Source organism: Protopterus annectens, chromosome 8.part0 (genome assembly GCF_019279795.1).
Source record: "Protopterus annectens isolate FY-2018-M chromosome 8.part0, PAN1.0, whole genome shotgun sequence".
NCBI classification, from domain to species: domain Eukaryota; kingdom Metazoa; phylum Chordata; order Ceratodontiformes; family Protopteridae; genus Protopterus; species Protopterus annectens.
Genome location: NC_056741.1, coordinates 618,926,329 through 618,951,341, shown reverse-complemented (window position 1 = coordinate 618,951,341; position 25,013 = coordinate 618,926,329). Strand labels below are relative to the sequence as shown.

Sequence of the window (25,013 nt, the reverse complement as noted above, 5' to 3'; positions counted from 1 at the left end):
TCAGAAGTAAATTTTAGCCCCTCTGGCCTGTTTTCTATACTCCTACTTACAGTCATCTCTATGGATAAAAGCTCCTTGTTCTATTCTTCTATTGGCTTACTTTTTAGAATGATTTCAGCTTTCTTATGAATATAATATTCTGCATGGTGGTGGCTGTTCTCCTTAAGGGCCTGCATGCAGATTCCTACTTTCTCCTTATTTCTTGAACTTGCCACATTTCATCATTATTCCATTCCACTTTGAGTTATAATTTTCTGCTTTACTTATGTATATGAGCCTTAACTGTGTAGCTCTAAAGTATTTTTTCAAATTGAGAAATCCTAAACCACCTTGTTCTGTTGGGAATATCAACTTAGTCCTCTTCCCCTCTCAAATAAATTCCTTCAACTCTTTATTGATTGTCATCCACAACAACTTCTCTTGATGATAAAACTGCACCTGGCTTGAATATAAAACTAAAGGGACTAAAACACCTTTATTGCTTGTCTTACTTTTCATCATCCGTAACAAAGAATTTCCAGCTTCTCGATGTTTATCTTTTGTTTAGTCTTTTTACACATACCATTAGCTGCCATAATAGAACCATTTTAATCCACACACTTAATTCATATTATCATATCCCCATAAGTCAGGGATCTCAAACTCACAGCCCCCTCCCCAGACCTCAAGGATCCCTTAGATCAGCACAATTAAAGATGAAGGAAATTACTACATTATGTTTTTGGCTACATTGCCTGCATTTCTTTTAGTCTGGGAGATTGTTACCCTTGTCTTAGTTTTAGCCATCATACAGCACTAGTGGTTATTTGAGTTTGAGGCCCTTGCCATAAATAGTGGATATTGCTGAACCCATTCATGTGTGGGTACATAGTTTAAGACAATAACCTTTGTTTTATCTTCGTTTATTTTATATCCTGAAAAGATTGAAACTTTGTCAAAATGTTCACAATATTAAAATGTCCTTTTGTGGATTTATAAAGTACAAATGTATTATCTGCAAATTAAGTTATTTTTTCTTGTTTACCAAACCAATTATATCCTTCAGTTTGAGAGTCTCTTATTTCTTTGCTATGTAAAGCAAATGTCAAAGGAGAACGAGATCATCCCCTGCCTGATTCCTCTGTTCAAACACAGCTTGTCAGAAAGAAATGTTCCACCTTAAGTCTTGCCTCTTATCCTGTATATATCCTCCGTATAAACTCTGTTATTGATCCTCCGTATAAACTCTGTTATTGAGAGATCAGAAATGTTACCATTGTCCTACACACAAAATCCCAGCTGATTTTATAGAATGCTTTCTTCATCAAGACCAACCAACAATAACAGTGTTTTCTTATGCTCTGCTTCCACGTGGATCATCATTGTTATGTTAACATTGTCTGTTGGCCTCCCTTCCATAAAATCTGATTGATCCATATCCATCACATTTGCCTTTTGCTTAGCCAGTATAGTCATAAACACTTAATAATCATGGTTTTAAAAAAGTCCGAAGGGTTTCTTCACTCTTTGGTGATACAGTCACCACAGCTTTTGTCTTAAAATGCTGGTACTGTATTCCTTTTAAAATATTGTGAAAACCTTCTAGATCTTTATCACTTCCTTCCTTAGTTCCAAGCTGTCACGAAAAGTCTGTTCCTGGCGACTTCTTTTTTAATTGATTATAATCAGCATTTTTTTCTCTTCCTTTCCCATATTGAATATTAATTCTTGAGCATCTTTTTCCTCTAATATTGGAATATGAATATTTCCATTTATGCATTTTCTTAGTTTCCCCATTCCTCTGCTTTCTACAGATTTTCATAGACTTTCCAAAATATCTGTAATATCATTATAGGATGTCTAGTTATTTTTCTTTTTACAGGCTCCCTAAATTTGGCAACAACCCTTTTCACTTTCAGTTTCCTAAGTAATTGTACTAATGGATTTTTATGTTTTTATTTTGCTATTTTTATTGATTTATTTGCTCTCTGGTTATAAAAAATGTGTGCTGAACAGCAACCTTTATAATCTCATGTGGAGTATCCCAATACTCTTATTTCTCTTTAGCAATCAACAATTTTCCTTTTATTTCTGTAAGATTCCCCTTCTTTTGCAACACTTTAACCTTTGTCAACCCTGCTAAATAATTCTGCATTATTTCTTTCCTGTATCTCTTTCTGTTTTATTTCTTCTGTATTTTTTAGACTTCATTTTTATTGTATCCCACTCGTAGCTATCCCTTCTAAAGATATTTCTATAATCATTTTCACTAGCTACTCCTTAAATTCCTATCTTTTTAACAGCTAAGTAGGGAGGCACCAATTTTTCATTTTTACTTCATTACCCTGTATCTTTATCTTCTGCTTATCAGTGCGCGATCTGAAGTAGTTATTGGCTATGTTTCAAAGCCTTCAATTAAATACCAATGCTCCTGTAAAATATATATAGATGTTCTTTGTGTTTCACTGTTGTAGTCATCACATTTGGGTTGTCTGCCTGCGGGTAGCTCTCAGCCAGCCTGAATACCAGAGTCTTTGGATTCCTGTGTCGGATGCTGTCTCATCTTCCATGACGTCAGGTCATCGGGGGTATAAAACATGCAGCCGATGCCATTACATCAGTCTTTCTTGCTGTGTGGTGCCCGAAGCAGAAGCAGTTCGCAAGTGCCGGTCGGCCGACTCCTGAAATTTTCGTTCGCGAGTTTCAGACCCGAAGTCTACAAAAAAGATAAGTACCCCGTTGGGGATCTTTTTTCTTGCTACAGCCGATGTCAGTAAAAGTTAACAATTGTCTTACCTGTGGAAAGCAAATACCTCATTAAGGTTTTCATTCGTACTGCATCCCCTGTTTAGGCCCAGACCACGACGACCCTTGCTGTTGGTTTTGTACCTTGTTCAACCCCTGACTATTCGTCATCGGGCTATCTTTGCAGAAAATTATTTTCATACTCTGTCTCAGTACTCCAAAATGACTTTGTTAAGCTATCTGACTACCGATCTTCCAAAAAAAGTAAGGATAAAGAGAGAGAGACAGACCGCATAGGTCCAAACCTGCCGACAACACTTCTGTTAAGCTAGTCGCCAGTCCGCCGGTACACAGTGAGGCGCTTTCACAGCCCCTGATACCCGCTACTTCAGATTCGCAGGCCTCTACTGAGACCCATTCGGAGTCCGGTATGCCGCGAGATGCTTCTTCGACTATGGAACCTGTGGATGTCTCTACCTTGGATGGGTCCGGAGCCGCTGTTCAGGCACCAGCTTCTGAGGGTGTATTCAGTCCTACAGATTTGCATATTAAACCGACGCCATCTTCTTCTTCCAGGCCTAAAACTCACACCACGCCTAGAAAACCGAAGTCCAAACCACAGGCTCAGGCCCATATACCTAAAAAAACAAATGCTTAGAATGACTGAAGACCTTATTACCTTAATTAGGGGAAGACAGCCTTCCCCCTCTAAGAGACCTAGAACTGATTTTCCTTCTGATTCTTCTGATCAGAAAAATTATATTTCTGTTTTGTCTGATTACCAGGATTTGCCCTTATCTACCTATGAGGATTCTGATGCAGAGGATTCCATTCCCTCTGCTTCCCCACCAGAAGACTTTTCTTTTGGTGAAACCTTGCACACTCTTAGGGAGCATTTCCGCTGGGAAAGTTAGGATTACTCTGACTCCAAAAAGAGGCTTAAGGAATTCTTACTCCTTCCTCATCACGGGCCTTTAGTTATCCCTCCTGTTCCGTGCATTGTAGATGATGCCTTCTTGGAATCTAGCCTTTCACTAGACACTTTACCTCCAACTCCCAGAAAACCTGATAGGTATTACAGAGTTCCTGACTCTCACAAGTTTCTCTTCCTACTGCGGATCCAGAGACCATTTCCCAAGGACCAAAAGGCATTAAGGCTACTGCTGCCAAAAATCCTACCCCTTCTGATAGAGATTCTAGAGCCTTAGACAGATTGGGTAAAAAGGCATACACTTCTGCTGCTTTGGCCATTAGAGCTTTAAATTGCCAGTTTCGTATGTTGAAGCATCAGCAGCATATTATGGGACAACTTAAACAGAAAATTATGTTGATTCCTGACTGTGCTGAACACAAAGAATTACAGGATTTAATGCATTCTGCAGAACAAGTTGGTAAACATACTTTACAATGTGGTTTTGATGCTTTAGAAGCATCTTGCAGGGCTGCTGTCACTAGGTCTGTACTTAGAAGGCATGCTTGGCTTAAGGAGCAAAACCTGCCAGATGATGTTAAAGCTAAATTACTGGATGCTCCCTTAAACCAAGACCGCCTTTTTGACAACAAAGCAGAGGAAGTCCTCAAAAGGATGGAGGAAAAAGCTAAATCTATGCAAACTTAAAATTTCCTACAAGTACAGCCTCCCAGATTTAGTAGGCATTGGCCTTCAAAGAATTGGTCCTTTCCAGTCTCTTCCAGGCCTTCTCAGTCCAAACCAAGGAACAGCAGACCACCTAGGTTACAGTCTCAGGCTATGCACAGGCCTAAGCAGTGGGGGGCTCCCACTTCCAAAGCAGGGAGTAGTAAGCCACCCCCTATGGAAAAATGGCACAGTGACTTAACCTAAATCCCTCTCTATTCTAAACACCTTTCTGGTAATCCCAAAATTCAAAATGCTAGCACTTCAACAGCTGCTTCCTATGCTAGGCAAAGATGCCTGGCTGGCAACCTTAGACTTAAAAGAAGCTTACCTGCACATTCCGATAAGGGAATCTTGCAGGAAATACCTACACTTCAGGGCAGGCTCCATGCACTATCAGTTCTCTGCACTTCCCTTTGGCTTATCTACTGCGCCCAGGGTATTCACAAAGTGTCTAGCTCCAGCCATTGCATTTTGCAGGCAGAGAAATATTCAAATATACCCCTACTTGGACGATTTTCTGATTCAGACAGAAAGCCAGGACTTGCTATCACAACGTCTGGCATTCGTAAAGAAACTTCTAACCTCACTGGGGTGCACCATAAACTAAAATAAATCTTACCTAGTACCCTGCCAACAGATTGTATTCCTGAGAGCAAGCTTGAACACAACTTCCCAGATGGCTTTCCTCACTCCAGAGAAACAAGTTTATTTGGGCACAAAACCTCAGCTATCTGCAAGGAAAATTCTACAAGCCCTGAGGTTCATGGCCTCTTACATTCTACTAATTCCATATACAAGACTGCATATGAGAAAACTACAACGGTATCTAAAAAGCCTATGGTGTCAACATTCTCAGGACCTGGAATCAATGATTCCTATCATTCCTTGTATAAAGACAGTGTTCCTTTGGTGGGCAGAGACCTGCTACCACAACAAGGGGCTCCCTTTCACTTTACCCCCTGCCACCCAAACCCTAACAACAGACACATCAGACTATGCATGGGGGGCTCACTTGGCAGGGCAGTGCATTCAGGGCAAATGGAACCCGAGACAGATGCACCTACATATCAATCAAAAAGAAAAGTTAGCTGTACAGAATTCCCTGACAGCCTTCAAAGACCACATTCTTCCAGGACAACTATTAGTAAAGACAGACAACATCACCGTTATGTGGTACATAAGCAGGCGGAACCCACTCGTACCCTCTCTGCAGACTAGCCATGGCTCTGTGGAACACAGCCTTGAGCTACCAAGTGCACCTACAACCTCAGTTCCTGCCAGGCAAGCTAAATTCACTGGCAGACGACGTAAGCAGAAATATCATGGACCCACACGAATGGAAACTAGAACCAGAAATATTCAACCTTTTGAGGAACAAATGGTGGACTCCAGAGGTAGACCTGTTTGCCTCCTCTCAGAACTACCAATTGGACAAATACTGCACAAGGACTTCCCACAGTCAAGCTTGGAAAGTGGATTCCCTGTCCTTTACCTGGGAAAGCCTCTCTGTTTATGCCTTTCCCCCTCTGCCTCTCCTCTCGAAGGTTCTGCTAAAGATCAAACAAGACAAGCCAAGGACAATACTGATTGCACCAGACTGGCCATGCCAACACTGGTACCCCCTCTTGTGCAGTATGACACTGCTGGAACCATGGCACCTGCCTCAGACCCCTTCCCTACTGTCCCAGCAGGCAGGCCAGATTCTGCACCCTCAGCTTCAAACCATGAACCTTGCAGCCTGGCTAATTCCTTGAGCTCTCCAATAGCATCCCTCTGTAAGCAGGTGCTAGATGTCATTCTGGAGGCAAGGAGGCCTAGTATTAGAAAATCCTATGCTGAAAAGTGAAAAAGAGACTGACCCTGGTGCCAGACTCAGGGGATGGGCACAACGGTACCCACTTACCTCATAGTCTTCAGTACTTAACAGAAGTGCTCCACAAGGGCCTAGTCTTCTCGTCAATCAAAGTTTATGCCTCTGCCATTTCAGATCATTATAATACTGAGCCACCCCTCTTCTCTCTCCCCCTGCTAAAACAATTCCTTAGAGGGGCCAAAAATTTAAGACCACCCCAGGAGAGGCCCCACTCCAGCCTGGGACTGTAACTTTGTATTGGAAAAGCTCACTCTCCCCCCCTTTGAGCCAGCTGCAACAGCAGATTTGAAATTCCTTTCTTGGAAAACAGCCCTCCTTCTAGCCATCACTTCAGCAAGAAGAGTGTCTGAATTACAGGCCCTCGTGGCAGTGGAACCCTTCATTGTCTTCCATGCAGACAGGCTTTCCCTCAGGACCAGTCCTTCCTTTATGCCCAAGGTGGTGTCTAGTGTGGCCCTGAATCAGTCCATTCATTTGCCTTCTTTTTTCCCTAATCCTCAAAACAAAGGGGAACTAATACTGCGCTCTCTGGATGTGCACAGACAACTTAGATTTTATTTGGACAGGACTAAGCCTCTCAGAAAATCTGAACACCTGCTAGTTGGCTTTGCTTCAGGGACAGAGGGGAAGGCCATTTCAAAGCAAACCATTTCCAAATGGATAGCCCATTGCATTCATTTCTGCTACAAGCACCATGGAAAACCTACCCCACAGGGGTTTAAGATCACATTCCACCAGGGTTGCATCTACCTCTGCAGCCTTTCTCAGAGGAGTCCCTACCAGGGACATCCTAGAAGTTTCTCCCTGGAGCTCTGTACATACCTTCACCAAGCATTACCACATGCCTATTTTTTCTAAATCCAGAGCTGGTTTTGCCACTGCAGTCTTGCAGGGCTTAATAGCTGGCCCTAATGCTCTCTGACCTTCCTTAGATTTGGGAATCTACCCAATTGTGATGACTGCAACAGTGAAACACGAAGAACATAGTACAGTTGTGTACACTTACCATAAATGTAAATGTTAGAGTGTATTCACTGTTGCAGTCCTGGTTACCTCCCTCCAGCCCCTTGACTTCTCTTGGCTCTACCTTTCCTTCTTGTTTGGTATATTTAAGTTTTCTGGTGTATTTGCTTTTTGTTGGAGATGTACCATAACATATTTGCTTCCCATTGTGGGGGCACCTGACATCTGGGGCAAGAAAAACTGATGTAATGGCGTCGGCTGCATGTTTTATACCCTTGACAACCTGACATCATGGAAGAAGAGACAGCATCCGAAGCAGGAATCCGAAGGCTCTGGTATTCAGGTCGGCTGAGGGCAACCGGCAGGCAGATAACCCAAATGTGATGACTGCAACAGTGAATACACTCGAACATCTACATTTATGGTAAGTGTACTTTTTTATCTAGTCTAGACCAGTTATTGTACCTTGTGGAATAATATGTAAAGTCCAAGTTCCTGCTACTAAATTCATGTCTTCTATTCCAGCATTCTCATATTTTTTTCAGCACTCTACCTTCTTGTTACATTTTCCCTTCTAGGTCTCCCTGACATATCCTCACTATTGCATATCAGATTCCTGTCCCCACCCATAAATAGTATTCCCTGTTGAAAGCTAATTATTTCTCCCACAAATTTTCTTAGCTCCATAATAGCTTTATATGGGATATAAATGCATGCAAGTGTATTCCTCCTTTCCTGCCAATAACCTCTTATTAGTGTTTTGAATAAGTAAAAGTCTGGTGATTCTTTATAAACAAATACAGGTGCTATGAGGTCTTGTTAGCTACCGGCATGAGTTTGATTTTGGTGTGTTCAGTACCAGTATTTTAATTGTTATAGTTACTAACCGAGTTTTGGTTATTCCCTGCTTTTTAATGTTACTTTTTAATCTTCTTTTGAAGGTTTCTTCAAGTAATGCTTCGTTTAACAATGTTTATTAATGTACATATATAATACGTGATTTTGCTTTATGCATTTTAAGGTCAATTTAAATTTACATTAAATTCATTAGTATGTCCAAGACTTTTAATATATTTTAATGCCAGATGTAACTAAGGTTTTAATATTATTTTTACAATACAGTGGTTTTGCAAAAGCGGTGACAGGGTGGTTTTGTAAAAAAATTTGGAATCATGTGATTTCAAATTTAAATGATGTATTTAAAGCATTTGGTTGGTTTTGAAACTGTTTTCCATTTGTTCTGAAGAAGTCGGCGTGTCACCAATGAAAAGCCTATGAACCGAACTTAAAGTGTCGTGTTTTGGATATTACACTTTGCATCTCGGATTTTGAATTCAGCGACTGTGCATTATAGAGTTTCTCGTTGGTTCGGAATGCATCCTGTTTTTGTGTTTATTTTAATAACCTCTTATTACCACAGATCTACCATTATTGCATTTTGTTTCCTCATCTATCATTTTGGAGCCCCTGTCATGATCATTATTGCTCTCCATTTTTGGTATGACACACTGTTGATTATCCCTTCGTTCTTTTCTGTCCAAATGGGTCTCCTTTAACATTATTTCCACCCTGCACTTCTTACACTTACATGTTTTTTCTGTAACTGGTAGTACTTGGCGTAGATGGCCCCATGCCCTATGAAGAATTGTGATCAAGGTCACTGATCATAACCCTTAATTATTGACATGGATGCCAAGATTCTTCTCTCAAGATTTGTTAATATAATTCAGCTCTCTTTGCTGTCTACATCTGTAATGCCATGTGTATTCTGTGTTAAAACTGATAAGGCAACCATTCTGATAAAAAAGATTATTGCTTTCCCATACTGTACATTAGAATTCTTTTGAGTATGTTTTCAATTTGCATCTTATATGCACACACTAATGCTGAGCAGGATGATCTTCCATGCAGTTGCTGTTTCTCTTCTTTGCTTGAATCTAAAACTACCCCCAGACTTTTCACTTCAGTAAAGAAAAAAAAAAACTAAATACACTTCAGGCACAAGCCTGTTAGCTCACAGCAAACACAGTAAACTCTACACTTTCCAAAAATGGTACTTACCTCTTCATATAGGCCATTTGCCCCAAATAGCTACATCACAGGCTTTACCAATTCAAACGTTAGGTTTAATAATGCTCGTAGCACATGCTAGAGTCAGTGTTCCTTCTTGTATAGATGTGAATCACGACTTGCATGCTCTCAGTTAACTATTAGTCTTAAGAAAAAGTGCACTGGATACCCTTAAGCATAAAAGAAATTGTACATTGTTATATTTAATATTGAAGAACTATGACTGCTAGGGATGCACCTACTTCCAAAAATATTAACTTCCATCAGTGTCAGACTTAATTTATTTTTACTGAACTGCTTGCTGTATCATATTTCAGACCCATAGATGTTGAAATTTGTACCTTGTATTTTCAGACTTAATCACTCTTATTTACCTTGAAGTCTGTTACCATGATTTTTTGAGTCTTACCTCACAACCAGTTGTGTTTGTAACACCTTCAATGCCTTTTTACATTGCCAGCAGTTCTCTGGAACACTGGTACTAAAAAAATGCCAAAAGAGCATTTCCAGACCCCCCATGTCTTCTAACAGCTAATTAATATACACAGTTTGAAGCTTTGCTTGTCTAGCCTTTTCTACTTGAAATCTTGGTTTGCATCTCCATCTTCTGTTAAGCAGCGGGTAATGCCATCTCTCTCATTCACTTAAGTCTGTTTTGTGGATGGATACAAATATGGATGTTGTCTTTCGTTTTCCCTGGTTACCACACTGTTCATTTATTTCCTTGGCTTTAGGTACTTCATGGTGATGCTTGTGGTCTCCATTCTTTTCTTTTCCTGCTCAGGTCTACTTTTTGAGTGTTAAAAGTTTTTTTTTTTCCAGAACTTGATTCAAACATACTGTATCAGGTTTTGTTTGTTTTGTGACATTTTGTAGACAGACTTCCTTATGCAAGATGTAGGCTGTCAACACTGTGGTTCTGCAGAGTATATGAAATTCCTCTGATAGTGTAATTCATTTTTAACTTGTACAGTCTTTGGTTTTACCCTGTGTATTCTTTTTACCAGTCCTAACTTCTCAATAGCCACACAGCCAAAATATCAAGAGATTAACATACAGAGGCAACAGATGTTTTGATCTCATCAGGTTTATATTTCAGACTAAATTCTCTGGAACTTCTGTGTGCGATATCACATGTACTAACCTAGACAAAAGCAGAAATGCAATATTTGAAGTCAAGAAGTTTTCAAGTCCTGTCCTAGACATATTCTGAGTCTTGCATACTGTGCTGCAAAGAATAGTTAAACAAGTAAAAATGACTTGGAGCACAAAACAAAGACCTTTCCAGGACTTAAATGTATGGAGATGCTTTTCTGTGGAAGGCACATGCCTGGGGAATACCACAGTACAGGTACCCTGTACAAAACTGTTAGAGCAGCAGATATGGAGGAAATGATGTTTAAGGCAATTTGGCTACAGTCTTTTTCTTAGTTTTCCAGATTCATTCCCATAAGGGGATGTTTTACAATTATGCAGCAAATACATTGAGACTGATAAAAGCTACATGGATTCTGGTAGTAGTGTCTGAAGAGCTGTGCAACAAAATTCTAAGCAAACCAGTTCTTTATCAAGTTCCAGAGGTGTTGTCTTGTTTTGTAGGGAAGACTAAACTCCAGTTTCAGGAATTAACACCGTCATTTCCCCTTTTCAGGCAATGTTTTTTGTTTTATTACTTCTTTCAGTGACACAAATAAAGCAAGGTCATGGTTAACCATTTTGTATCCCAGCTCTCTACATGAGTATAGATTAGCACAGATTTCATAATGTTAATGCTGCAGATTCTGTCACCCTTGTTAAACCAAACTCATCAATATTAATGTTGGAGATGAGGGATATTCCTTTCAAGGCTAGTGATATTAAGTATGTACTTCAAAATCAGGCACATTTGAATGTCTGTGTTTGGTATTGCCAAGTGAGATCATCCTTTTGAGTTTTTATTCATGTAAACTAGTAAAACATGGTGAAAAAAAATCCAGTTATATATGCATCGGTGGGTGTTGACATATTTAAAGTGAAAAGATTCATCAGCTGTGGCATAGGGAGGTAAAGTGCTGACTTTTACTGAAGTGACCCAAGTTACCACGTTGGAGTAACAGTTTGTTCTCTAGATGAGCTTGGCAGGGGAGAATGGTTAGTTCGCCCCTTCTGAGAGGTGGGATTTGATGGTTTTTGATTGCTGTCATTATTGCAGCATTGTCTGAGGAATGAAGCTTCTGCCAGGCTTGTGAAGGTAGCTCTTAATGCTTGTGTGTGTGTGTGTGTGTGTGTGTGTGTGTGTGTGTGTGTGTGTGTGTGTGTGTGTGTGTGTGTGTGTGTGTGTGTGTGTAGAAGCATGCACACACATCAGGGAGGAGATGACAGTCCCAGCAATGATATTAAGTCCAGTCAACCATAAGCATGTGAGGTTAGGGCCCCATTCAGAGAGGAAAATGTCCCTGATGTCCACTCAGTGAGGGCTTAACTCATAGGATCTTTGAGCTGGATGGAATCTGCAGCAGTGGTTGGACAGGCCACTTGGCGGGCTGAGACTCGCAAAATTAATCTTCCAGGCTAGGGGGGCAAGGTAAATCATTCAGTGGGAAAAAGATTGCAGGAAGAAAGCTAATGATTTGCAGATGGATGGGAACCAAACAGCCTCTGTTCCTGCTTGAATGACAGCCCACTTTGGTTGGCTGTAAGGAAGAAGAAACCCCAACACCACTGGGGAAGGCTGACGGTTGGCAGAAGAGAAAGGTTAATATCACATTAAAAAAGGTAAACTGGCAGTAATGCAGAAGACAACTTTTGCTCTGCAATCCTGTACATTAAGAAATATATTTAATTAAAACAAACTTGGAAATTTAAAAATAAAGGTTTGTTTCTGTAATGGTGATGTTAATATACTGCAGTTTTTTAATACCGTCCTGGCTACCTGACATTCTTTTTTTACTAGAGTAAATTCAAATATTATGTGAGCTTACAGACTGACAACATGTGTGCCTGTGGATAGATGAAGTGCTGGAGTGGCATTGGTTAGCACTCTGGAGTTCTCAGTATTTAATGCAGTTTTGCTCAAAGGAAGACATTAAGACTGAATTATTCTGAAAAAGCTATAATATTTTTCTTTAGCATTTCTTTTAAGGCCCCAGGCAACCTGGGCTCAAGTAGTGGTTCACGCACATGTAGATGCTGGTAGGAGGAGAATAGGGTGAGAGATCATTGCTAACTAGCCATCCTGTGGTGGGGGAGTGGACTCTGACTCACCACACGAGTGAAACCTAATAGGAGCACTAAGTGTTGCCCCATGGAGCTTGAGCCTGGCAAGCCCGAATGCCAAGTATAGTTACACAGTAAGCCAAGGGGAATTCAGTGCGTGGAGGCATGCTTCTCCTTGGAGAGCAGCACATGCAGGAGCTCTAAAGAACTGTCACAGGCATGGGGGTGCTGAACAGATTCAGCAAGCTGTTCTACTTCCTGCCATCCAAATCTCTTCATTGAGTGAATGAGCTGATGTGGATTCCCAAGCAGGAAGAAATGGCCATAGGACTGTTGGCTAAACTAAGGATGTCCAGCTCCTGCTGTGAAACAAATGGAATCACAGGATACAGTTTGACAAGCTTTTGAGCTAGGTCCTACAAGGGAGGAGGGTATTTAAAAAAATCTTTTTGAGGCCCATTTGAAGAAGAGGAGGCAGTATTTTGATGTTCATCAATGATTTTTGTGTTTTATATTCATTATACTATGGTTTTATCCATACAGGTGTAGTAATTTACAATGGCAGAACATTCTTCCTTGTTAAGGTAATGGCTAAACCCACAACAGGTGGTTTAGCCTACATCAGTGGTATGTATACCACCAAAGTTATTGTATGTAAATTTGACTTGTGTGATATGTTCCGTCAGTTAGTGCTGCATATTCACATAGCTAAATGGGTAGAGTTACAGCCTCATGTGCAGTAGGTGCAGGGTTTAAAGATGCATAATATCAATAGTTGAGTTAAGAAGAAAAATGCTTTTAGAAATTTCTAGAAATAAGCCAACATTGTTTTGCCTTGGACCCTTCTAGCCATTGCCCCAGGTTGTATGATCCTAACCTTTACTATCATGTTAAACATGTTATTACATTTCCTGATGTTTATGTAGTAAATGGTTCTGTCTTGATGTACTAACTAGGACAGGACCTTCACTGATATGAGAACACAGTAAGAGAGAAAACGGAAAGCAGTTTTTGGTCAAATTTTCAAGGTGCTGGCTTGTGCAGTCCTCTCAGTCTGATAGTGAATGATTTTATAGCTCTTGTGTATTGCTGTCACAGAAGAGGAATACGGCTGTTAAATATTTTTTAAGACAAGCTGTTTAGTATGTGATGATCCTATGGTAATGTATCTTCACAAAGCTTTCTCTCATATGGGGTCTTAATAGACCTTTAAACTTTTGGCTGACTCCAAGATTGAAACAATATTAATTTCATGAATTTTAATCATACTTTGGCTTAGAAATTGGGTCCATTCCTGTCTTGGTATTAGAAACCCAAAAGATTTGGAGAAACTGAAAAAGGGGGACAGAAGCTGGGCATTCCCATGTTAGACAAGAGCTCTGTAGCCCACTTATTGCAGCTCAGGAATCCTGATTAACTTTCTGGTTCCCACAACACTCATGTGGTAGGGGGCAGAGCAATTTGCTGGTCCTGAAGGGTGGCATCCCCTCTCTGTCTGTTTGCCCTGAAGCACCCTCCCCAGTCCTCTAAGCAGCTCATCCAGTCTTCATAATTGCTGTTCCATGAGAAAAAGCACATCTCCACATGTTAGATCCCCCTTGGCTACATACTGCAAATGCTGTATTCAGAGTAGGCTTGGCAGGCTCGAATTTTACTAGGTGAATACCTAGTGCTCCCCCTAGGTGTCACCCATATGGTGACCCAGAACCCCCCCCCCCCCAAAAAAAAAAAAAAACAAATGTGTGAGCTAGCAGCTGCTCATTCACATCCTTCTAGGCTGGCTACTTCAGACACCTGAGCCATTAATAAAACTCGAGTAGCGTGTGCTGTAATCAAGGCTTTCTCTGTCTACACCATGGAGCTGACAACACAGAGTCTTAATAAGTTTGTCTCAGAATTTAACATTTTGAATCAATGAGGAAATATTTCAGTAAGATTAAGAAATGAAGTGAAAACATCCTTTTCTGTTCATCATCAGTGGTTTTAGTGTCTGTGTTTGGAAGTCATGCTTAGGTCTAGTATAAAAGCATTCCAATTTTTGACCGTAGGAAAGATCCAGTTTTGTTTATTTTGGTATGCGTACTGCTTTTATCTTCCATCATATTGTGTCTTTTCTGGCAGTCTTCTTCCCAAAATGCCTGTCTCATACTTTGTGACCTGTCTCTGCTGTCCTTCCCTTGGCATTCATGTATTACTACCTACTTTCCTTATTGTGAGCATCTCAGCTGTGGTATATAAACTCTGGAACACAGGTCACCAATGTGGAAATGTGATACATTTACTATTGCTGGGCCTTTGTTTAACAGGCTTGTCAGTGTTTGCATGTTGAATGTTGAAGTATGGCTATTCTGACTCTATTTTTACCGTTTCCCCATGCACAGCACAGACACTTTACTGAAGACATTCAGACTCGGCAGTATCGGTCCTTGGAGGTGCTTATTGGCGCTGGGTATGGTCCACCTGCTGATATGTGGAGTACAGCTTGTATGGTAAGTAACATGGACCGTATGCTAATCTTGACTGTAGTATAAAGTGTGCTCAAGTAGCCTTTAATGTACATTTCTATTTTTTTTTTCATATCGGCTGTTTTGTGTCTAGACCAAATAGGCACGGTGTATGAAAATACTAGCCACATCTTCACATTTAGCAAAACATGTTTGCTCACTATCGTACCACACAGAGTAAAGGTACATGTGCTATATATGGCATTAGTCCATAAAAATTTGCTGAAATTTTGAGTTTAATGTTTTAAATAAGACTTGGTGCAAAAAGCTTCTCTGCAAATACATTTCACCACCTTGCCTTTCACTCAAGAGGATGCCTTGCCCACTCTGCTTTACAAAAAACATCGGTTTTGTGTTTTGTCCATGTTGTGTAATGTTACATTTTTAATAACGTTTTATTATGAGAGGACAGTACAGTGAAAAAGAATAAACATTTAGAAATTCATAAAGAAATGTACACATACCAAACAAAAATAAGATATTTAGAGCAGTCACATTATGATGTGTTATGAATAGAAGTACTTTAATTTCGAAATCTAGTTGACAGAAGCCCATATGCACATATTTGAATGAAGTCGCATTATATGCAAACCTCAACTGATCCAAATAATATTAACTATAGATATATAGAAATATACCTAATCTGAGCACTTTCAGAATACACCACAACTGTAAACCAATGTTTTTGCAGGTGGCAAGCCTCCCTTGCATCCCTTCCTCTGAGGATTGGTCTCCCACCAATATTGGCTGGTGGCTGCTTAATGGTCTTCTTTAGCCATAAGCGTAAAAAAGTCTATGACGGAAGTTTTGCTCTCCATAATACCTATCATCACAGTCAGGGAAAGAGGAGTACTTGTAAATGTTCATCATTGGATGTAAATCAAGTATATTAAGGCTTTTGAATGCCTTCCTCACGCACCGTACAATTGCTTAAACACGAGGAAGAGGGATGGTCTAAACAGGATGTACAGGCACCAAATTTCAGAACTTTCTTGCTATTGATGCAGTTAGTCAGGCATCTCGTCTTTTCAGTATCTTAAGTGTTGGCTGTCTGCTTGCAACTAAATTTTTTTGAGCACATAATTACCTCTGTGGGATTTTCCTTACTATTATGTGAAAGCATTGTATTTCCAATGTGTCTTATGTCTGTCAGAAAGGGGAAGTATGCCTGTTGTACGGAGATATCATACAAGGATGCCCACATGGCCTGTGTTTGTTTTTCTGCCTTGGGGAAAAGACACAATGTCAGGTCCTGTGACATCTGTTTATCTTTAATATTAAGTAAAAGTACCCATTTGTTAACCAGGTAGGTCCTACTGGAGAGACGGCCTTTTTCAGGGGTGACCTGTGAGGAATGTATGCCTAAGTGACTTGAATGTGGTCACATAGTAAGCAAATGAGTGCTTAGGGAATCACACCATGTACCACATGAACTAGAGGGTTTGATTCTGTGGCTAGCAAGTCCTGTACCTCAGGTGTCCTCCTTCTGGCAGAAAAAAAAGAACAATTTTTAAAAGGGGTTACTGAAGAGTCACAAGTGAAGTGGGATGGACAGTTCCACTGTGGTAGTTTCAGAGCCTTCAATCCATCTATTAGAACTACCTGGTCCCTATGGCAAATGTGTGTAGGAAGCAACTAAGGCCCAGGAATTGGCTCATGTAATCAGAATGGACTTCAAGTACCCATAGCAAAGGAGACAGAACTTTGCTACTTCCTGAATGAAGGAGAGAATGGTGTTCATCAAATTTTGTTAATGGAAGAGGTAACTAGATTGCTTAATTATGTCAGGATATCTGATTCTTGAAAGGCTTTCAGAGTTGAGACTCCCAAGAAAAAGACCCAGAAGACAAGGTATTTGTCTACTTTTTAACCACATCCAGTTTGAGATACTCCTAGGAAAACTGGTGTAAATTTGCACAAGGTCTCTGCAGGGCTTTGCAGTCTTTTCAGTCTTCAGTTCCTGTTACATCTCAGGATAAGAGGAAGACATCCCCTTATTCTTCCTCTGAAAAAGGACTCGTTGACACTTTGAAGGAGTATCTTGAGTATGAGTCTACACTGTGTTCCTCTGTGTTATGAATCTGAATCAGGAGTGAATCTCTTCTCAGATTTCCCAAATTAAGAGATTTCTTTTTCTGACACAATTAGTAAAATTAAAGAATTATTCACATGGGAGGGAAGAGGAGTTTCAGAGACATAAATGCAGTATTATGAGTTCTTGAGTTTGGACTCCCAGAACTCTTAGCTGTTCCTCCATTACCTGGAGTGTTGGAGGATGTTTTTAATTCGGCTTCCACTTCTCTGTACTCACAGCATCCTGCATGACAAGCTATACAGTGGATATAAAAAGTGTACACACCCCTGTTAAAATGCCAGGCTTTTGTGATGTATAAAAAAAGGGACCACAATAAATAATTTCAAAACTTTTCCCACCTTTAATGTGACCTATAACCTGTACAGTTCAATTGAAAAACAAATCTGTTTAGGGGAAAAATATAAATAAAAATGTACAATAAGCTGGTTTCATAAGTGTGCGTACCCTTAAACTAATACTTTGTTGAAGCACCTTTTGATTTAATTATAGCATTCAGTCTTCTTGGGTACACACCTGCCATCAATTTAAGAGACTCTGATTAACCCAAAATAAAGTTCAGCTGGCCTAGTAGGATTTTCCTGGCATTTACTCAGTTGTCTGCTGCAGCAAAAGCCATGATTCGCAGAGAGCATACAAAGCATCAAAGGGATCTCATTGTTGAAAGGTATCAGTCAGGAGAAGGGTACAAAAAAATTTCCACAGCGTTGGATATAACATGGAACACAGTGAAGACAGTCATCAAAATGTGGAGAAGATATGGGACAACAGTGACGTTGCAAAGAACTGGATGGCCCTCCAAAACTGATGAAAAGACGAGATGAAAACTGGTCAGGGAGGCTGCCAAGAGAAATACAGCAATGCTGAAGGAGGTGCAGGAATTTCTGGCAAGTACTGGTTATGTACTACATGTCACAACAATCTCCCATATTTTCCATATGTCTGGACTATGGGGTAGGGTTGCAAGATGGAAGCCTTTTCTTGCACACAATAACATCCAGGCCTGGCTAAAATTTGCAAAACTATATCAAGTCTCCGAAAAGCAGGTGGGAAAATGTGTTACGGTCTGATGAGACCAAGGTTGAACTTTTTGACAACAATTCCAAAAGGTGCGTTTGGCGCAAAAACAACACTTTGCATCACCAAAAGAACACCATCCCCATGGTGAAGCATGGTGGTGCTTTTCTTCATCTGGAACTGGGGCTTTAGTCAAGGTGGAGTGATTTATGAACAGTTCCAAATACCAGTCACTTTTGGCTCAAAATTTAGGCGTCTGCTAGAAAGCTAAAGATGAAGTAGAATTTCACCTTTCAACATGACAATGACCCCAAGCATACATCCAAATCAACAAAAGAATGGCTTTACCAAAAGAAAATTAAAGTTTTGGAATGGCCCAGCTAGAGCCCAGACCTAAATCCAATAGAAAATCTGTGGTGTGAACGGAAGAGGGCTGTGCACAAGAGATGCCCTTGCAATCTGACAGATTTGAAGTGCTTTTGCAAGGAATTGTGGGCAAATGTTGTCAAGACAAGATGTGCCATGCTGATAGACTCCTACCCAAGAAGACTGAATGCTGTAATGAAATCAAAAGGTGCTTCAGCAAAGTATTAGTTTAAGGGTGTACACACTTGTATCCAGCTTATTGTATGTTTTTTTTTATTTTTTATATTTTTCCCCTAACAGATTTGTTTGTTTTTCAATTGGATTGTACAGGCTATAAGTCACATTAAAGGTGGGAAAAGTTTTGAAATGATTTATTATGGTCTCATTTTTTTATATCACAAAAACCTGGCATTTTAACAGGGGGATGTGCACTTTTTATGTCCACAGTATAAGGTACCAGATTCCCTTCAGTGTCTTTTCATGAATCCCATTGCAGACTGTCTTGTAATTTCTATGGGAAAGGGTATTGGATATAAGACTCTAGCTTCTTCTATTCCTGCTCCATTGAGGAAGATATTGTGTTCTTATGGCTGATGTTTTGTAAATGTATGGGAAGAAAGTGTATGCTTTTTCCACTTTAGCTTTCAGGATAATCAACTGCCAGACTCTTATGGCAAAGTGTTTACTTTTCATATTTTCAGACATTCATTATTATGTAACTAACCTTTCAGCTTCAGGTATTAAATATACTTTGTCAAACATGGTGTCTTTTACTTCACAGGTAACAAAACACTCAATAAAGTACGCATATGATGCAGTGGATGATATGTCAAGAGTTGTTGCAATAGAGTCTGTGATATGTAGACATGCCCGGGTTAGAAGTTCAGAATTTCCCTGAGGACATCAAAGCCCAAATGCTAAACTCCTTTTGGAAAAAGAGCTTCTATGTGAATTCCTCCACATAAGTCCTTAAAATGTTAGAAGAAAGAAGAAGAGGAAAATTAGTGGAGAGAGTAATACAACTTTTTCTTTCACCTGTCACAGGGTAGCAGAGAAACTACCCTTCAAGCCCCGAACCCTTCTCCCAGAATCCTTTCAAATCAAGTTAACAAAATTCCAATAAGGAGGTAAATTATGTCTAGGATGCCTTCTAGACACCTTCCTCATGGTAGCTTACTTCCCACCAAAGAAAGTTTCCTTCTACCAGTACCAGTTTGTAAAACTTGCTCACCAGATCAGTTCTATAGCAAGAAACTTTCTCAGAGTTCTAGGTTATGTGGTGTTTGCCGTCCTCATGGCTCCCTTAGCCAGACTTCCCATAAGGAAAAATCAGTGGTTCCTAAAAATCTGTCTGCTTCCAAAAGGCTGTGTGCTGATGTAGTGATAATCAGATTATCTGCTTAGAAAGATGCACACAGTCCCTAAGATTCATGGTTAAGTGATTAATAACAAGGGACTGGGACTTTGGTATAGAGCCATGGAGAGCACTGGAATGGATGACAGTGGTGATATGGGTGAATTAAACATCACTAATCCATACTTTTATAAAATATAGCTAGATGATTGGATTTAGAATACTGACAGCTTTAGCTATGCAGTAACTAGAACATGATTGACAGCATTAAAAACTATTATGAAAAGCTGCAAAAATTGTCTCACTGAGAACCGTGTACACATTGCTTTATTGTTAGGCTAGCCCTGAAGACATTCTGTAGGTGAGTTAGGATGCCATACTTTGACAGCTACGCTTCCAGCTGAAATGACACCAGTCTTTCCAGTATTTTGCCAAAGACTGGGAAAAGGGAAATAAGAATGTATATCTCAGCAGGGAAGGGTTGGGATTGTTGGGGAGAAATCTGTGGCCACTTTACAATAAGGTACGTTCGAGTTCAGATGACAATGGTAACAATAACTAATTCACACCTTTAAGTGCATTTTTCTATATTTTCAGTTAATACCCACTGCTACCTATGGTGTCCTCACATTTTTTGGACTGGTTTCTTTTAAGTAAGAGACTTGTCAATTAAAATTAGAAATGGTAAGGTGTAAGAATCAAAGAAACTCTATGACCATTAATCTAGGTATTAACACTGATGTCATTTATTATTCATGTTTTCATATGAAAACCGTCATTGATATTTGCACTGTAGATTAAGAAATAAAGTGAAAGCATTATTTTCTGTTCATGACCAGTGATTGTAGTGTGTCTGAAATTCGTGCTTAGGCCTGGTATAAAAGTGTTCTGCTTTGCTGACTTTAGGATGGATGGTTTTGTTTATTCTGGAATATGTGCTGCTTTTATCTTCCATCATATTCTATCTGTTCTGGTATCTGTCTTCCCCTAGAGAGATAATCAATGTAACAACTCAGTAAAAACACTTAGGGGAAACATTTTTCTGCTCCCAACACCAACATGCTTGTCTTTTTCTTTTCCAGTCTTGGACTTCACCAAAAGTGTACTCCTTTGGTGGACCAACCAGGTTTAACAAAACACAGGACTTCCTCTTTCCCCTGCTTGGCGATAAGTTTCCCAGGGAATCAAAGTATTTAGGAGCCTCATTTCAGGAAGAGGTACACAAACCTCAAGGAGATGATGGCTCTGATAAAGCAATCAAAGTATTCAATCAGCTGTGGACTCCAGGACCACTGTTGGTCATAACAGACTGCCCACAGTAATGTGGTACGTAAACATGGGGATATGAGATCCTTCAACCTGTGCAGACTAGTCACAATTGCCTGAGACCTGGCAGTTGAGCACAGTCTGTCCCTGCAGACAACCTCCATTCTGTCAGACCAGAACACAATTACAGACTTGTTGAGCAGATCCAAAACCAGACTGTCATGAATGGATGTAACACCGGAGGTCTTCCAGGAGTTTGTCCACATTTAGGGAATTCCTCAAGGTCGATCTGTTTGCCTCCCTTCATAATAAAAGGTTAAAGAAATTCTGCGACAGGACACTTTACAAAATACCTCCCCCTTTCCTCTGGTAGCCATAGTCTTGTAAAGATAAAAGGAAGACTCTCCAGAGGAAGTCTTGGTAGCTCCTTTTTGGTCCATATAACATTGTTTTTCCCTTTCCATGCACCTGGTCAAGGGAGAGTTTCCAAAAACCTTTTCACAGAGTGGATCTACTCTCACATGTCAAGGGATACCTTATCTGTTCCAGCCATTTCACCGTACACTAGATTGTAAGGATAATAGATTTTTTTATCCCATTTAGGCACCTGTTTTCAGAGGATATGCAATGGACATTAAAGGAGACTTGAAAACTTGCTACTAGAAAATAATTTCAGACCTCCTAGAAAACTGGTGACTGTAGTTTGAGATCTTAATCCTGTATTAGAAAAATCGACTCTGTCAACCTTTGTGCCTGCAATTCAGTACCTCCCTAAAATTTCTGACTTTGAAGACAACTTTGCCCATTGCTTTGACTTCAGCCAGACAAGTGTCTGATTTGCAAGCCCTCTTGTATTCCCAGCCCTTTTTGATCTTTCATAACCATAAGGTATCTCAAGAACCAATTTTTCCTTCATGCCCAAAGTTGTTTCTGAATTTACTTTGAGTCAGCCTATTCACCACCTTCTGTTATTCCATGATACTGTGAACAAGAGGGAGAAAGTTCTGCACATCGTGGATGCCCACAAGCAACTCTGGTACAACTTGGGCAGAACTAGAGAGTTTAGAATTGTCGACCAACTCTTTATTTCCTTTGAAGTCAAGAGAAAAGAAAGCACAGCCAGTTTCAAAGCAAACTATTTACAAATGGATGCCTCAGACTGTTCGGTTTTGTTAGTCTTATAATGGAAAACCGTGTACAGCCAGATAAAAAGCGCAGTAATGTAAAAGGAAAAGCAGACAGATGGTTTGTTAGAGTGTGAAAGAATACTTAGAATCTATTGATTATGTCTTTATAACTAACATTGTGTGTTTTTTTAAGTTGTCTGAAGATAAAATGTAGACTGACTGATATTTGTAAGCTGAAAAAAGCAGTGAAATTTCATCCATCCATCCAGCCTCAACTCCTCTTTCCCATTTTGCACATGGGGTTGGCGTGCCACTTCAGCAGTGGCAATCATCTCGAGCCAAGGTTTATCTTCAGAATGAATATTTATGCACTTGGGCTTATGTTTTTGAATATTTTCCTTTCATTTGTATAAATAGTTGCTTCTCCAAAAAGATTTAACATTTCCAGAGTTTTTACATACATCCACATAATGGATCTGGGCTCTTCCACTAGTCAAAGATGTCAGCCTGACATTTCATTAAAAAACGAGGAACAGTTTTCACTATTTTCATTTTTTTTCTTTTTGATTCAAGACGCTATGTCTTCAGTCCATCTCTTTGTCTGTCCCTTCCAGATAACTTCCAAAGAGTAAACCATGTTTGGGAAGCTTTTATTTGGTGTAATGTGTGAAATTGGTTACATTTTTGTATTTTATGGGGTTTTTTTTCTGTGTGCATTTTGCCACCTGCCTGCTGACAGACCACCTCCAACTCAAACTTTGTCAGTTTGAGCCAGTATACAAAGTATCCTTAGTAGAAAAGTGAGGTCCCATCACCCAAGCAGCCATAAAAGTGTTCTGTGCCCTTAATTTTATCTCTGCAATGAGGGCATATGGTATATGCACTAGCACTACCCCAACCCCCCCTACCCCAGGGAAGGGGGCAAGTAACATAAATGCAGAATAGGCATACCCCAAACTTCTCACGTCATCTCCAGCAGATGCCTAAACCACATGTCAAACTAAGGTACTTTGGCCAAAGTGAAGGAGTTATCCCTGTACGCCAACATTGCTGATTGTATTTTGCAGTTTATTTTACAGTTTTCTTAGCATTCATATTTGTTACCATCAAGAAAGCTGGTAACTACAACTTTAATTTAAACAGAATGTTTCTCAGGTATATGTTATTTTTAGTGGCAGTTCTGACCTGTATTTGACACTGTCTACAAATGGCAGCATCTCTGTATTATTTTCAGTAACTGTTACCCAATTCTTAAGGCAAGACGACTGGATACTCGGTCTTATGAGAATTACAGTATTAGATATAGTAGGAGGAGAACGAACAGTTTTAAATACATGTGCATCTGTCTGCTTAAGTAAATGGTGCATTTTTGCTGTAATGTTTCAAATGACAGAAAACAAATATTACTTTGACTCTGATTAAGAAAATACTGATAATAAAATTCATATATTTTTGCATTTGTCAGCCAGAAATAGTATCAGATGTTTGTTGTGAACTCAATGAAGGAAAAGCACAGAGCAACCAAAGAGCTGTATACACCTACTGTAGTATCTGTCAGTGTAGGACCATATCCCTGAAGCCATTGTGACATATTTCTCAAAAAATGTCAAGACCCTCAGCTATAGAATGCACTTAATTAGTGATCTGCACATACATGTATGTAATTTATTGTAATATGTTTCTATGTAATATCTAATATGTAACTAGTCTCCTCTCTTTTCCTGGACCTTTCCAAAGCCTTCAACACAGTCTCCCACCCCCTGATTCTTTCCAAACTGGCTGATCTCAATATCTCTAACATTACCCTGTCTTGGTTTTCTGGCTACCTCTCCAATAGGTAACAATCTGTCAAATGTCTCTCTTCCTTTTCCTCCTTTCTCCCTTTCAGCATGGGTGTACCCCAAGGATCCATCCTTAGACCACTACTTTTCAACATTTTTTACCAACAGTCTTCATTCCTCCTCCTCCGTCTCCACTCTCATACAATATGCTGATGATTCCACTGTCATCTCTACCTCTGACAGTATCTTGGATCTCCACTCAATTACTCAAAATTCCTTTCACTCTGTAAAAAGTTGGCTTACCAACAATCCACACGTACTCAATTAAAAAAAAAAAAAAAAAAAAACCTATTCCTACCTAAATCTCTTTTCCATCATAATACAGCATATCTGACATTGTTGATCTTCAACCTGTGGGCGTGGGCGGTCCTTCCCTGCCCCTTTCAGGGCGTCCTCCTTTTCCAAGCCCCGGGGCTTTGGGTCTTGTGGTTGCCAGAGCTCCTGGCATTGAGGGGTCTGCATCGACATTGTTGATTTCTTTGCCGACCATGGCCTTGGGTTCCTCGTCCCCTTTTTCTTCAGTGCTGGAGGGCTCGTGAGTCATAGCTTGCTTGGTGCCAGTTCCAAGGGTTTGGTGTCTGCATTGAGGGTTTCTGTGCCTTCCCTCCCCCTTGGAGCTTCAGCGCTGTGCAGCTTGGCACCGACCCCTCTGTCGATGCCTATGGGGTCAGGGCTTCGGCTCTGCTGGCGTTGAGCATTTCAGTACACACGTGTGTGGTACCGATCTCACATTCTCCATTGGCATTCAATGCTGTGAAGATGGTCCTCTTGACTTCGATGTCGAGATCCTCAATCCCTTCCCCTCTGGATCCTTTTCTGCTCCAGCTGATCTCTGGACCTGACATCTCCAGCCCTTCCCTTCAAAGACAGCCTTGCCCCTACCTTTCAGGTTTCTCTCCCTGTGGATCCCCAGGCTTCCAGTTCCTCCCTGGAGTCTCCCTCTGAGGGAGGTCTGTCATTGTTGACACTGACTGGGATGAAG

At 40.2% G+C, this 25,013-nt stretch overlaps 1 protein-coding gene across 1 annotated transcript in view; it reads left to right on the top strand.

Annotated features, from left to right (window-relative positions):
* The window catches only part of SRPK3 (SRSF protein kinase 3), a 2,415,720-nt gene that overhangs the window by 1,297,953 nt on the left and 1,092,754 nt on the right, over positions 1-25,013 (top strand). The window contains exon 13 of the mRNA XM_044080110.1: positions 14,846-14,953. Coding sequence (XP_043936045.1) covers positions 14,846-14,953 — 108 coding nt within the window. The remainder of the gene's footprint in view (positions 1-14,845; positions 14,954-25,013) is intronic.